The sequence below is a fragment of the Sorex araneus genome, chromosome 10, assembly GCF_027595985.1.
Source record: "Sorex araneus isolate mSorAra2 chromosome 10, mSorAra2.pri, whole genome shotgun sequence".
NCBI lineage: Eukaryota > Metazoa > Chordata > Mammalia > Eulipotyphla > Soricidae > Sorex > Sorex araneus.
The window spans coordinates 62,374,929-62,391,410 of NC_073311.1; the positions used below are offsets into that span (position 1 = coordinate 62,374,929).

The window sequence follows — 16,482 nt, forward strand, 5'->3', positions numbered from 1 at the left end:
TATATTTATCCTTATGCTAAGTTTGAATGAGTCAAAATGGAAACATGGCTAGCCCATCTTGACTTTCAGTTTTTTGAGGGAGACCACACCTGGCCATACTCAGGGCTTAACTTTCAGCTCCGCACTCAGGGATCACTCTTGGTGGGGTTCAAGGTACCATATGGATCACAGGGATGGAACGCAGGTCAGCCGTGTGCAAGGCAAGCCACTTACTGACTGTACGATTGCCCCGACCCCTCATTTAACTGTAAATATTAAACACTCCTTTCGGCCTCGTCTCCTTACATGATCTTACCACTCCGTGCCTGAGCTTGAGACTGAGCTTTGTAGTGACCATCAAGTCTTTCAAAGAGCCTGATAATAAACACTTCCCTCCAGGGGCTTGGATGCCGCCAGCCAGTATTTTATCAACTCTGATCTCACAATGGAGTGAACACAAAAGCTTCCTCTCCCTTTCAAAGACAGCTTCCGCAGTTTTGGCGAAAGATAATCCTAAAAATGGCTTTTTTTTTAATGGAGCATCCCATCATGCCCTTCACAGAATCTGCAGTCGATGGTCCAAGGCCCCTGGGGAGCATGGTGGAGGGGAAGAACAAGCGATGCCCCACAGGTCTGCGAATGCCTAAAATACTTACAGTCTGGACCTTGACTGAAAATACCCCAAGGGTAACTGGACAAAGCTCACCTTCATGTTCTCAGCCCCCACCACTGTCAGCCACACTGAGTGCTAAGATGGGTAAGTCAGTGCTGTGACTCAGTCCTGGTCTCTGCCAAAAATGCCTTTGCTCACCTCCTTGTTCTTGATCACATTAGCTGCGTTCTTGTTAGGAGACCTTCTTTGACTCTCTGCCTTCTGCACTGCCACCAAGCAGAGAGAACTGTCCTTTTCCCTGTCCTTCCAGAATCTGTCCTAAGGGTCTCTGACATCGCAAGCAGCGGCGCTACCGCATCACGTTCACCAGCTGGAGGAACTGGAGCCTTCCAGAAGACGCACTACTCGACGTCTTCACCAGGGAGGAACTGGCCATGAGGCTGGACTTGACTGAGGCCAGAGTCCAGGTGTGGTTCCAGAACCGGCGGGCCAAGTGGCGCAAGCGGGAGAAGGCAGGGGCTCAGACCCACCCTCCTGGGCTGCCCTTCCCGGGACCACTGTCGGCCACACACCCGCTCAGCCCCTACCTGGACACCAGCCCCTTCTCCCCGCACCACTCGGCGCTCGACTCGGCTTGGACTGCCGCCTTCGCCGCCGCCTCCCGGCTCGGCCAGCCTGCCGCCCAGTGGGGCGCCGCTGGGCCTGAGCACTTTCCTCGGAGCCGCTGTGTTCCGGCACCTGGCCTTCATCAGCCCTGCGTTTGGGAGACTCCATCTTCCTGTCACTCAAGTGACCTTGCTGACAACCATACCCCCATATGTGCAACCCCCCCCCCCCCGCCCCTACAGCAGCATGATGCAAGGAAATAACAGTACAGCAGTATTATAACTCCCTTTCTTTCGATGAACATCGAATGATGACAGAAAAAAGTCTGTACAATCACAGACAAAGAAACAAAAGAGGGATGTATGAAGTTGGAAAGTGCAGTGAAAATAAAACTGAATGCAGCATCAATGAAAAAAAAATGATGATATTTTCTCACCTGAGTCACACATTGGCGTCTTTGCATGCCATACTATTTAATGGGATGCCAAACATTAGCAATGTAACATTGTTGGGTTGTGTTGGGTTGGTAGGAGAGAGAGAGAGAGAGAGAGAGAGAGAGAGAGAGAGAGAGAGAGAGAGAGAGAGAGAGAGAGAGAGAAAGAGTGTTGCTGAAAAATTTTTATTTTTAGCTTTGTTTAGGGACAACATCTTCAGTGCTCAGGACCTACTTCTGTAGTCCTGGCAGCGCTTGGTGAACTGCATATATGCTGGCAGGGACTCAATGCTGGACTGTCCTATGCAAGGCAAGCACATGGCTCCTGTACTCTCTCTCTCTGCTGGTCTGAAAGTATTCCCAAGTTTTGTTCTGAAACACACTTGAGTTGCTAGGAAAGAGTTTATTCCACTCTTCTGTTGTTAAGCTCTATTAATCTGGCCAGGAGCAGTCTTTAGTCTGGGGGTGGTTTTGACCCATGATTGAATTGTCAGCTTAATGCTCTCTAGATTAATAAGGCATTCACCCTGGCTGGTGTTAAAAGCAACTTATTCTCAGCCCTACCCGAGCTCCAAGTATTATTCCTTGTCATTTACTCAGGTGGTCCATGGGCGTGGAAGACCCCCTCTGCTGCATTGCTGATGGATACCTGATTAAGACTAAAAGGGGACAGTCACCTCTTTCTGGTGCTCACTTCTTCCTCTGCTGGTGCAGCTGGCCTTTAGTCTAAGGGGTGAGGGGGCTCTAAACAAGTGCTCTTCACTGTCAGATATTAGCCCCCTACCCCCACCCCCACTGCCACATACACACAGACTTAGAGAGTCTTGATGAGATTTTTTTTCCCTCCTCACTGTGACCTGGAAAATCTCTCCGGAATAAGCCACCTTCAAGAATAAACTAAATAAGCTGGAAATAAGTGTCCTTGGATACTGCAGTGCCCAGTGTATTGAGAATTACTGATTTATACAGTCTGTATATTTGTTTGCTTGTTTGGGACAGAACCCAGGAGACTGTGTCTGGTGACTTGTCCCCGTGGTCCTCTTAGTTAACTCTTCTAGATCCCATGCGATGTCAGGGATCAAACTCAGCCTTGTAAATGCCAGGTGTGTACCACAAGCCTTGGAATGATCTCACTGGCCCCCGCCTTTGTACCCATTTAAGACATTCCAGCAAGAGACTAAATTCCTGTTTATTCTGAGAAGTGGCGGTACCACAAAATTATGATTAGTGATGTATGAGCTTGTTTCTTCATGATATGTAGTGGGATCCTTAATAGTTGGGCCAGGAACCGCTAGATTTGTAACATACAGTGGTTTATCAACAAGCTTTTCTTTAAAGAAGTGAGTATAGAAAAGAAAACTGATGAGTATAGACAAAAATTAATTATATTTTGCATTTTCATTATAATTGCATGGAAGATTCTAGCAAGATTCCCATGGCATATTCGATATGCCAAATACAGTAACAATAACAGGTCTCATTTCCCTGACCCTGAAAGAGCCTCCAGTCATTGGGAAATACGAGTAAGGAGAGGCTGCTAAAATCTCAGGGCTGGGATGGATGGAGACGTTACTGGCTCCCACTCGAGCAAATCGATGAACAATGGGATGACAGTGATACAGTGATTTTCATTAATGATACCCAGAATCTCTGTATTGCCAGAGCTCTCTTTTTACACAGGCTGAACTCTCTCCAATATCCAAAGCAAGACTGGCTACAGAGCTTTTTAAAAGGTGATGATCAATAAATTTACTATTTATCACTGATAATCAGAGCCCACAAACCTGCAGTATAATATGGAGATTAAACAATGGAGTTTGACTTAATCTGATCATCATCAGTATTAAAGATCCGTGAAATACAGAAATTCTTTCACTGATAATTATTTGACCTCCATTTGGTTATACTGCTATGTTGTGGAAAGACAATTATATGATGCTTAACTAAAGAAATGTTTTAGTAATTGCTTTCATTAAACATTTCATGTAGATTATTATACTAGGCATTATTACCTGACAGTCTGACAAACCTGCACTCTTTAGCGGAAGACAATGGCATCAGATTGACAATTATTGCCATTAAAATCTGGAGTTTTATAAAAAGCTGTCGCCAGTAGTGATGGCTTAGAATACCATAATGGAATCAATTATATAGACTCAGAATTCCTATGTTGGCATACTAAATCCGAGCATCTCAAATAGGAACTTCTTTAAATATAGGATGTTACATATGTAACAAGTTAAAATCAAGTCATACTTAGGTCAAGATCAAATATGACTCAACATGATTAATGTTCTTTTAGCCAAGGGAAGTTTAAACTCCTGGATTTTTATTTTTATTTTATTGAATCACCATGAAAAAAGTTACAAAGCCTTCAAGTTTAAGTCTCATTCATATAATGATCAAACCCCCATCCCTTCACCAGTGCACATGTTCCACCACCAAGAACCCCAATATACCCCTTCCCACCCAAAACCCCCAAACCTGAGTAGCCAATGATCTTCACTTTATTCTCTCTATACTTTGGATACACTCAATATTTCAACAGAGAACTGACTATTATTATTTGAATTTCCCCCCAACAATCAAACCTGCTGAAAAGGCATCATTTGATAATCTGTTTTCCATTGCTGAGAATGAAGATTATAAGAGCTCGCACGGCTGCAACAGCGGCCATGCGGTTTTGGGTTTCTGATATTTTAGCTCAGTTCACAGTCTAGATGCATTTCTATAAGAAGCTGCTGGGTGCCAAAATGGGTTAGCAGACCTCCCGGATCATAGTCTTTAAGGAGCAGAGGGGCCATTTTCGAGAGCAGCTGTTCTGGATCTCATCTGGAGGGAGAGTGTGCTGGTAACACCCCCATCCCATGATCTCCTGCGAGCCACGTCACTGCAAATTCATATCTCTGGGTTGTGAGTTCTAGAAGATGGCGGAAGCCACATCGGCGCTGCCGCTGCCACTGCCGCTGCTGCCATCTTCTGCATAGAAAGAGAGGGTTAAGAGAGAAAATCCTTTCCCTCCCCGGGCGGCATGGGGTTGTAGCTCAGTTCACAGTCTAGATGCATTTCTATAAGAAGCCACTGGGTGCCAAAATGGGTTAGTAGACCTCCCGGATCATAGTCTTTAAGGAGCAGAGGGGCCATTTTCACGCATGGCTGCTTTGGATCTCATCTGGGTGGCAAAACTCCTGGATTTTTTTTTTAAATATAGATATATGTGCACATAGGGCAAGCCAAGAGGAAGATTTTCATGTGAAGATGAGTGGATGTGGGGATGATGCTTCTACAACTCCAATAATTGTCGAAGATTGTTGTAAAATTCCCACAAGGCCACAAGATTTCCCTAAACAACCCTCAGACTATCCCCGTTCTGCTGACACGTTAGTGTTGGGCTACTTTTTTGTCCTTAGAACTATGAGAGAACACACACGTTTCTGTTGTTTAAGCCATTCTGTTCAAGGCTCTTGGTCACACCGGTCTTAAATTTTGAGTTGAGAAGCACTTCTCCCTAAGTATAAAGGTAGATTTGGAAACAAGCATCTCTTCAGCTTCTTCCCTGATAGTATTATAGTATTATTTCAATTAAACATCACAGTGTTTTAAAAAGTAAAAAATATAATAAAAATTACATATATATATATATATATATATATATATATATATATATTTGCATTTTGGGTCACACCTGGGCCCTCACGGTATATTTCCAGAAGTGGTATTGCTGGGTCATATGGAAGCTGAATTTCTAGTTTTTTGAGGAACGCCCATATTGTTTTCCCAAAAAGGTTGGACTAGTTGGCATTTCCACCAACAATGAATGAGAGTCCCTTTCTCCCCACGTCTGCACCAGCACCGGTTGTTCTTATTCTTTTTGATGTGTACCAGTCTCTGTGGCATGAGATGATATCTCATTGTTGTTTTGATTTGCTAATTATTAGTAATGTAGAGTGTTTTTCATGTGCCTTTTGGCCATTTGTATTTCTTCTTTAGGAAGTTTCTGTTCATTGCTTCTCCCCATTTTGGGATAAGGTTGGATTTATTTTTCTTGTAAAGTTCCACCAGTGGGGCGGCATTATTCCTACCATAGTATCAGCAAGATACTTCAGGGGTTTGTAAAGAACCATTTTTCCTCCTTTTTTGGGTGTTTATTTTCCTTTTAGGGAAACATGGATAGTCTCAATTACTACTGAACTCTAATAGAGACTGAGTCCTTAGCCACATTGCATCAGGTGAAATTGTGCTGAAAGACAATTCTTCATCGATTTCTCATGACTACCCATTTCGTTTCCAGGTTAAGGTTTATTTCCTGCCTTTAAAAATACAAATATTTGCACAGAAAATTCTGAAGATATGTGTATATAAGTGCCATGGTTGGGTAGTTTTGTTAACAGCTCTTTTGGAAGACTGGGATTCCCACGTGGGACATGGAGCTAAGTATGTAGCATTCCCCTGGAATCTGTAGACTTTGAGGACAAAGGGAACCAGAGGCAACAAAGTTTTGTCTGTGTTGCCATGAGTAATACCATCCTTTATGTAACCCAGGGAATGTGTGCCAGCGTCTATGAAAATATGCTAGCACATGACTTGTGTCCTTATCAGAGAGTAAAATCACAGACCCCTCAAAGTTCATGACAATTTTGATGACTAGGGTGGAATTCTGACAGACATACAGCTTTCGGAACTAGGAAAGGACAAGAGATATATGTGGACGAGGTTTGGGGAGTTGAGAAGTCTTTCCAGAGCACATTTGCAAATGCCTTTACCAAGTGGTGGTAGTGGTGGGGTGTTGGGTGAGGAAGGATCTACTTTCTTACTTTCAGTGAACAGAGGGCTAAGATGTAGGGAAGAAGTAGGGTAGAAATGAGCTGCCTCAATGCTGTGTCTATAGTTCTATCTCCTGGCAAGAGAAGGAGTCAAGGAGTCTCGAGATATAATTAAATTTGAGAGAACTCAAGGCATGAGGTGTTGCTTTGACTGAGCACTGATGCAATCACTCAAAACTAGAAGTACCCCGACCCTAGGACTTACTCCTCTCTCACTCTCTCTCTCTTTCTCCCTCTATTTCCTCATTCCTCCTCTTTCTGTGTCTCCCTCTCTTCTCTCTCCATATTTCTCCCTGTCTCTCTATCATTCTCCCTCCGCTTCCCCTTCCTCATTCCTCTCTTCATCTGGTTATTTCTTTGCCCTTTCAACTTCTTCCCAATCTTCCTCTCCCTTTTCTGCAACCCCGTTTCCTCACTCTCACTAAATCCCAAGCTCCACGACTTGCTGAGTGCTCTGTAGAACATTAGTAAGGGGAAGTGCTCCATCTTGTCTAACTTAGTTTGATGTGGGGCCCGCTCTTCACCCTACATAGCACCGGAGGCGAAGGGGTACTTGACTCCCACTGACAGAATTTGGACAGGAGTGGTAACAGCGGAGAGAAACAAACAAGATCCACTGGATAAGACCCTTTGGCCAATTCAAAGTTGGTTTTGTTTTGTCTTGTTGGTGCTTCTGCCAATTGATGTATCATATGTTTGTTCTTGTATCATATTGGTGTGAAAGGAAATAATAAAATCTGGAGAGGGTTTCATATAGAGAGGTAGAAAAGGGACATAACATATCACCTGCAGGACTCTGGGGCTGACAATGAGTATTACTTCCTTTTTGTGTTTGTTTATGTTTTTGGCATGTACTCCGCAGTGTTCAGGGCTTACTCCTGGCTATCCCCTCGGGGATCACTCCTAGGAGGCTCAGGGAACCATATGGGTGCCGGGAATTAAACCCTGGTTTTCTGGGTGCAAGACTAGTGAGCATTACTTTTTCCTTCTTATAACCAAAACTTTCACAATAGACACCTTTGTGTCTTTCTTGTTGTGTGTCATGTCAGAAATGCCAGTATCAGTGCTATGACTTGAATGATATCACACTTCTGCCAGAGGGATGGCTCCTAAGTCTGACTGAATCTCGGGGTTGTCCATAAACTCTTCCTGGGGATCTCTGAGGCTACATTCACACTATTCAGTCAGTCCAATAGCCAAAGAACAATTGCTATTTCTTTGGCCCCACATAACTAACAATAACTTGTATACCTAATAATGTTCATTGCATTGTGCTCTTTCTCCTCTGGAGAAAGACAAAAGCTAGTGCTTCTGAAATGATGCACGCGTTTGTGGTGAAGAAGAGCAACAGCCTGAAAGGTGAGGAAGACCCACCCCAGATCCTGGGGTCTGTGGGAGATGAGAGACATGGTGTAGTAGGATCTGCCTTGAAAATAACGCCTTCCTAGTGCAACTCTTCCAAATAGTTGGAAGTGCTTTCAAATAAACTAGCCTCTGTTGGACATCCCTTGCTCAATGTTTGGGTTCAATGTCCCCCAAAGTAGGCAGTAGTCCTTGCCCCGTCCGGAACAGTGGTATGTAGTAAGTACCCTTGTATGCTCAACGTGGTACTTTCTGTTTGTTTCCTTAAAAAAGGTCAATTTTCTGTGGGGGTGCTGAGTAATTTTTTTTTGAAAAGGGGGTAGTAGTTTGGGAAGGTGATGTAAGTTTGGAAAACTGTTGTCTAGACAACAATTTGATTGCCACAGCCCTTTATTTCACTCTGCAGTCTACAAGGAGCCTTGGTACCAAATTCCCATGACTTGCATGGCAAACACCCGATGACACGTCTGAGTGCTCTTGCATCCCATTCTCAGTTATGTTGTGGCTTAGTAGATGCCCTCTGACCAGTATCGGAGACAAAGATACCAAACCATACTGTGTTTACTCAAGCAGCCTCTACAGCAAAGATGGGACCCAGTCATTCAAAGTGAACTAGAATGTATACGGCCAACTAGCCAGGAAGAAGCCACATAGGAGCACTGTTAACTTGTGCAGCTGACCGCCATGTTTCAACAAGTACCCGAGTGCTGATAAACACTTTATTCCAGACGCACCAGCTATACTCAGGATGGTACTTCCTGGGTGAAGCCAGGAAGCTGTGCAGGGCCCCTTAGCACACAGATACTCTGCACATGGAGCTCTTACTGACTGACCCGCTTTATTTAAACAGCATGGTTTACAACATTGTTTAATGATTTGTTATAAGCATTCAATATCCCAACATCAATTCCACCACCGTGTCACCGTCCCTCACTACTGTGACCATTTTCCCCAAACACTCCTAAGGCCTGACCCTGTAGCAGGCCTACAATAATTTATTTTATATTGTTAGTTGCCATTAAATGGCCAAAGGAATGATCAAAAATTTGCGTTGAAGAAAATTTGTGAAAATTGTTACATCTCACTCTAAGGATGTTGAATCCTTGTCTGAACAACTAAGCTCTTGCTGCAAGCAAGCATTGCGTTAATGTTTTTGTTAGTTAAGATTGGTTGGTTTTACGTTCCCATTACGTTCCCATCCAATCTGGTGTGTGACTACTGGGATATCGTTGTTATAGAGTTTGGAGGAGTCACCCAGAAAAATCCAGGACATTTAACTGGGAAGTCCATTGGGATGCATGGAGGTGACATGAGCTGTGGACTGGACCCATTAATATAGGATCTGCAGAAAAGTAATAAACTGACACAGAAGGTAAACACTGGCTTCATGAACCAATTACTTTTGACCCCAAATTTTCTAGTGCTCAATCCCTCTCCTTCATCTCTATGAATCTCAGGAGAATGCCTATGCTCAGTTGACTGAGAGTAGAGAAAAACCTCAAGTCTAGGTTTGCAGATTCCTTTTTTTTTTTTTTGATGTCTTAATAGAAGCATGCCTGTACTGCTTTGGTAATGCAGCCCTACTCAGTACGACCCTGACATCATCCCAGTGGGGAAGATTTCTTCACTCTAAAAGAAAGGAAGGGTGAAGTGGGGCCAGGTTATAGAGTGATTTTGTTCTAATAGCATCTGTATGTAGAAGTGTTTTAAAAATAGGGTCAGAACACAAGAATGGTCACAGCTCATGTGACTTTAGAAGGCCTCCAAAGTGCTAGACAGGGTATCCTGATCAGCACACAGACAGGCTGCTCTTTGAGTGGTTCTATTCCTCTGGAAGGGATTTTCATTTCTAGTTGTCTCAGAGTTTAATTAACAGATTAATTAACAAGAGGGACACTGAGAAGAATAGAAACTATTACAGAGAAAACAATCTGTACCTCCTTAAGTCTCTAAATATGTCCGGGCTATTGTGAAATTATAAAGCTATAGACTTAAAACAGACCCATAGATCCCTCATAATTTTGAAGGCTGGAAGTCTGAGATTGAAGATTGGGGTCTAGGTGTGCAGACGGCCACCTTCTCCCTGTGTGCTGTATCTGCAGACAGCTAAGGGACAGCTGTGGATATCTGAAGTAGCTGCAGCCAGCTGAGAGCACCTAGCACTCGCTCTCACCTTATAATTCCCTTAGAAGAGCACAGTCCCATCTTGAAGGCTCTTGCTCATGATCTTATCCAGATCCAATCCTCTCCCAAAGATTCCATCTCTAAATGAATCACACTGGATATCAGCATCTCGAAAGAAGCCTTTTGGTAAGACTCATTTCGTCCATGGCATTAACCAAGCCTAACCTGGATACTGCTAATACTGAGTATTTATTTTACAAGTATCAGGAACCAGTTCTAATGTCATTACAGAACTGTGATCAAGAGATCGTTCCATGACTGGATGGCAGGTTAACTGGGTTGAACTTCTTCCGTCATAGATACTTAAAAGATTGAACACTCATCCAATATTTTTATTTTAATTTCCATTGTTAAATATTAGCTCAGTAGGCTAAGCAATTTCTTGTTACATATTTTTTAGTAAATTCTTAAGTGAAAGGAATGCATTCTACTTATATGTCAACTAGCAATTTCTTCAGTGGATTTACTTATTGCCTATATTGTCATGATGTGGCTTCAGATCAAGTATAACCAATAATTTTGTAATTAATTGATTTAAAAAATCAAATAATTTTAACTTGGATTCATTGTTCAAGATACTTCAGATCTTATAGACTGTCTACGATAGCATATTTGTAAAAATTTATCTTACCACCATGTAATTTTATTTTTATTTTACTGTATATAAGAATCTTCCTTTGGTAGGTCAATTATTTTTTACAGCATATCTTTTTATAAAGATAGCTATTAAATAGGTAAAAAATGGTTTAAATGTTTTGTAGAGACATCAGTAGCCTTAAATTCTAGATAACTTCTAGATTTGATGCCAAATTAGTATCATAATGTTATCTAGATACCTTATCAGATCTTTTCACTTGTTTTGACACCCACCATGCATTAAACTGCTTAAAATAATTTTATCTAAATAAATTTAGTTGATTCAACATGTATTTTTTGAGTGCTTATAATTTATACAGTCTTGTTTTAGGATTTAGAAATGAAAAGATATGGAAAAAAGTCTTATTCTTTGAACACCAGCAATTATAGTAAGTTTCACCTTTCATTTAAGGCTTCTCTCATCTCTTAAAAATCTTTGTGTCTGAAGGCAATGCTGAAAGACACATAGTTGGAATAATACTCTCTAATGTAGCAAAAAACGAACTTTAGCTCAAAGATACTCCAGCACCAAAGACTGCCTCCCTCACTGCACCACCTACATGCAGTTAAATATAGATATTAAGTCATAAAGTCATATTTAGTTTAATTTGGGGTTCTTTATGTTTCTTACTGACAGCCTTATGAGCTGTTCAGTTTCTGCTCTGAAAAGTTTGAATGCTGGTGTCTCCAAGAGCTTGAAATTTTTTACTTTGTATTTCTATTTTGTTTAATAATCACTTTTATAAACCATCATTTCAACTCTTAGCTCAGGAAAAGTAAGTTCTAACATTTCACCTAATTTTGGAAGACATTAAAAAAAAATCCAGTCTCCAACAGGCAAGGAAATTATCATCTACTGCAACATTAACAAGAATGAAGTTAAAAATAGCAAAACATTCCACAAATTGGCATTTTCTTTACAATTCTTCTCAATGTTTTTCATACTATTTTTTTAAACAATTTATGTTATATTTTAAAAAATCTTTACAAAAATGATATAACTGTTGCACAGCTAGGTTATAATTGCACAGCAAGGATTTCCAAGCCACTCACCCTTTGTTCAATATCTATCTTTTCTGCCCCCTAAGAGAAGGTTATTGTACAATAATTACACACCTTGTTACACCTTATTACTTTAGTATTGTGCACTCATCTATATTACTTTATTAGCAAAAAGGATGGAATCTGACATAGGACTAACAGAAAGCATTGGAAAGAATAAGTCCTTAATAATTTCTGGCTCCATAAAAAGCACCCATTGTGATTAATATAATTAGATTAAATTTATGAGAAAAGCATCCGTGATCTACCAAGCTCCCTCCATGTTTTTTTTTCCATTTTAGAATACACTCTTTTTTTTTTCTTTTTTGGGTCACACCCAGCAATGCACAGTGGTTACTCCTGGCTCTGCACTCAGGAATTACTTCTGGAGGTTCTCAGGGGACCATATAGGATGCTGGGAATCGAACCTGGGTTGGCCGTGTGCAAGGCAAATGCCCTACTCACTGTACTATCACTCCAGCCCTGAATACAGACACTCTTAATACTAAAAGAGTTGAAAAGCATAGAAAAAAGTAGACTGAACATGCACATGTGAGAGAAGGGGAGAGAGATGGAGGAGGGAATTAGAGAGAGAGAGAGATTAATCAATGGAAGAACTTTATTTCTCATTCCATTTCAAACTTCTTTACTATGTGAACCCTAGTTTTCACCCAAGCAGTAGATCATAAAAGGATATGTATGGGGGCTGGGAGCGATAGCACAGCGGGTAGGGTGTTTGCCTTGCACACGGCCGACCTGGGTTTGAATCCCAGCATCCCATATGGTCCCCTGAGCATCGCCAGGAGTAATTCCTGAGTGTAGAACCATGAGTAACCCCTGTGCATCACCAGGTGTAACCCAAAAAGCAAAAAAAAAATAAATAAAATAAATAAAAAGATATGTATTATCCATCATTGTCATCTACATCTTTCAATGTTCACTTCCACATTTTTGTTACCCCAGAATTATTCAGTATAGTTGTGTCAGTTTCATGTGAGTCCTAGCATGCAACTATAGAAAAGTGAGTAAGTGGAATAAGTGTTGGTCATACAGAAATGAACTAATTCAAATATTTACTGGAGAGCCATTATGAAAGTTTGGATAAGAACAAAAAGTTCAATGGTAAGAAAAATAGCTATGAATTCATGCTGTACAGGGATGTAAAGTCTGGGGGAGATAAATGTCGAACAAGAAAGTGAAGATTGTCATGAAGGAGAACCTATGGGAATACTTTGTGTAGTGGCGGTGGGGGGGGGCTGGAGCAATAGCACAGCGGTAGGGTGTTTGCCTTGCACTCAGCTGACCTGTGTTCGATTCCTCCGCCTCTTTTGAAGAGCAGGGCAAGCTACCTAGAGTATCACACTCACACAGCAGAGCCTGGCAAGCTACCAGTGGTGTATTTGATATGCCAAAAACAGTAACAATAAGTCTCACAATGGAGACATTACTGGTGCCCATGAGCAACAGGATGACAGTGCAGTGGGACAAAGTAATTTGGAGAAAGTGATCAAAATCATCTGGGGGAATGTAGAGAGAGTGCCAAAAGTCCTCCAGTGAAGAAAGTTTTATTTACTAAAGTCTCATGGGACAGTGAGTTGTTGATAAGGATCAAAACCAACAGTTCCAGGATTGAAGAGAGATGCAAAGGCTAGAGATGGGGAACAGTCGACTGAAACCCTTCAGTTGAAAGGGTGCTAATAATACTCGAGCACTGAGTAGAACGTTTTTAGAAGAGATCTCTTAGATCTCAGTCTTATATTCTCTTGTCTGCTGATTTTATGTGTTCTTCAGTGTTTGGTGCACCTAAATTTTTTATTATAACCTAACAGAAAATTGTTTACAATACTCAGTATGTAGACAATTCCCATGAACTCTACCTCATTATATATTCACTGCAGCCTATTAAGGTCTCCGATAGGCTTCCTCAGAGGCATCCTAAACTCTGATCAGACTCATTCTCCTTCCCTAAAATTATTCTTTTCTGGTGGTCCCTGTCTTTTTCAAGGACAGAGAATTAGTTGTCATTTTTGACAGTATTCTCCATTTTTCTCCCATACTTTATTCAGTGTGTAATAAAACATGGTGCTTTTGCTTTCTACCTCTCTTTTAAGCAACTCTGTTTATCTTCCCAGGCTCTTCCAAGGGAGGAAGGTACATATCTCAATAATCCATGTAACACGTTGCTTTCCTGCTTTTATTGAAGTAACATTGCATTATGACATTATGTAAATTTTTGATATACAGCACTGAAAAGTGCACATGTGTATGTTTACCACTAAAAAGTCCTAATTGTATTTCATCATGTTTGTATTCTATTTATCCCAGTTTTCCCACTCACTCTTTGGCTTCTGGTAACCAATTATTCGTCTTATGGTTTAAAAGATTTTTGTTGTTTATGGTTTATCTGCTTGTTAGTTTTCTCTGTGTGATGATGTGAATGAAATACTGCTTGTGTATGCTTGTCTTTCTCTGGCTTATTTTGTATTTTATTTTTTGTTGTTGTCTTTTGGGTTTTGTTGTTTGAAGGCTACACCAGTGGTACTCAGGGATTACTCCTGGCTCTACACTAAGGAATAATTCCTGGTGGTACTCAGAGGTGTTTATTGGGTTCTGGGGATTGAACCAGGATAGGTCACATACAATACAAGCATCCTACCTGCTGTTTATTCAGTCTCTACACATTAGTTTTCAATGGCAGGATTTAATCTTTTTATAGAGAAGTAGTATTCTTCAATGAGACCAGCATTCTTTTTAAAAAAGCAAATCAAGTTCTGTAACATGTAAAAAAATTACCATATTGAAGTGATATTTTTTCCAAAATGCAAGATTGGTTTGATGTACACAAAGCTCTAAATGGAAAACACCATAAGAGTAGGATAAAGAATGTTAACAGTAAAATATCTCAATAGATGTAGAAAAAGCATTTTACAAAACACAACACCTTTTTACAACTAGAACAGTCAATATGCTATGAATAAAAGGAGTCTGCTTCAACCCAATAAAAGCATATACGAAAAAAAACTCACAGAAATATCAGTGTCATTCTTAATGGATAGCAGTGGAAATTTTCCTTTCTATATTCTAGACCAAAATAAGTATTTATACTATTATTTATTTTATTTACTATTGTGATACATGTTCTGGCCAGGCCAATTAGGCAAGTAAAATAGATAAAATATACCAGAATGGAAAGGAAAAAGTAAAACTACATATTAGATGACATGATCTTACATTAAGAACATCCTTTTTAAAAAATCACTGAAGACTATTTAAATTATTAAATAAGTTAAACAATTTGAGAGAATACAAATTTCAGTCACATCTCTATATTCAAGCAGATAACATTTCATGAATAAATAAATTTAACTCACAGTTGCATGAAAATAACCAAAATACTCAAACATATATATTTTTGAAAAATGTCTTATGCACTTTAAGTCTAAAATATTGAGAAGAAATTAAAGAAAATAAAAACAAATGAAATATATCCTCAATCCATCTGTGGGTTTAATGCCTATCAGAATCTCTGATAACAATTTTTGCCAAAATTGACAGTATTACTCTCTTTTTTTCTTTGCTTTTTGGGTCACACCTGGTGATGCTCAGGGGTTACTTCTGGCACTGCACTCAGGAATTACTCCTGGTGGTGCTCAGGGAACCATATGGGATGCTGGGAATCGAACCTGGATCGGCCGCGTGCAAGGCAAATGCCTTACCCGCTGTGCTATTACTCCAGTCCCGACAGTATTACTCTTAAGTCACATGTAGATTCCTAGTACTCAGAATTGTCACAACAGTCTTGAAAAAGGAGGTATAAATTTGAAAGATTCACATATAGTCACTTGCAAATTCATTATAAAGCTTTAATATCAAAATAGTATGTACAGTATAAGAATAAAAAGAGATATTAGTGTAATAAAATAATAGCCAAGAAATAAACCTTAGCATCTATGGCCAAGTGATTTTGTTCTATTATCCTCGGGGCCACACCTAGCTGTGCTCCAAGGATAATTGGGTATCAATGATTGAAACAAAGACCTTGAACATCTCATGTGAAGTATGTGTTCTACCACTTGTACTACATCCCTGGTCTCTGCCAATTGTGTTTTGAGAAGTGTCATGGTCATTTAGTGGGAAGTGATAGCCTTCAACAAGTGGTCTACACACAGTGGATATCCACATGCTAAAGAAAGAGTTTCAACTTCCACCTTGCACAATAAACTACAGTGAACTAAAAATACAGCAGATCTAAATATGCATCAACACCAAGAAAACAGTCTTGTGATCTGGGAATAATGGTCTCCTGAAAAGATACTAAAATCACAAAGAACAGAAAGAAATTTGCTGTACTACAGAAACACTTACACCTTTATGTTACAAACTACATCTTCAAAAAGTAAAAAAAAAATAAAAGATAAGTCCACAGAATGAGAGAAAATGTTTTCAAATTATATATCCTATGAGATTTGTAGTTGAACATAGAAAGATTAACATAAATAATATCTGGCTCAATGACATTAGGATAACCCAGTTTAAAGTCTGTTGACTATGCTTCTAGCTTCTGCAAACCTAATTTTTAATATTTCCCTTAAATTCTTATGCCACATAGGCCTTGGTTATATACTAGATGCCTTCATTATATACTTGTGAACCTGCCTCCCTCATCAGTGCCCCCTCCCTGACCACCACAAAGAACACTTCCACCAAGGGGAGTGATTTTTGAGTACATAATTGCTTTTAAGTAAGTAATATACATGACTCCAGAATCCATACCTGCAAATTTCCTCTTTTAGGGGGGAGGGGGA

The 16,482-nt window shown here is 40.3% G+C and overlaps 1 protein-coding gene across 1 annotated transcript; it reads left to right on the forward strand.

Annotated features, from left to right (window-relative positions):
• Positions 1-528: 528 nt before the first annotated feature.
• On the forward strand, positions 529-7,902 carry LOC129399106 (homeobox protein ARX-like). The gene is made up of 3 exons (XM_055117986.1): positions 529-666; positions 934-1,277; positions 7,746-7,902. Exons 1-3 carry the CDS (start codon positions 529-531, stop codon positions 7,900-7,902), a joined length of 639 nt encoding a protein of 212 aa, XP_054973961.1.
• The last annotated feature ends 8,580 nt before the right edge of the window (positions 7,903-16,482 follow it).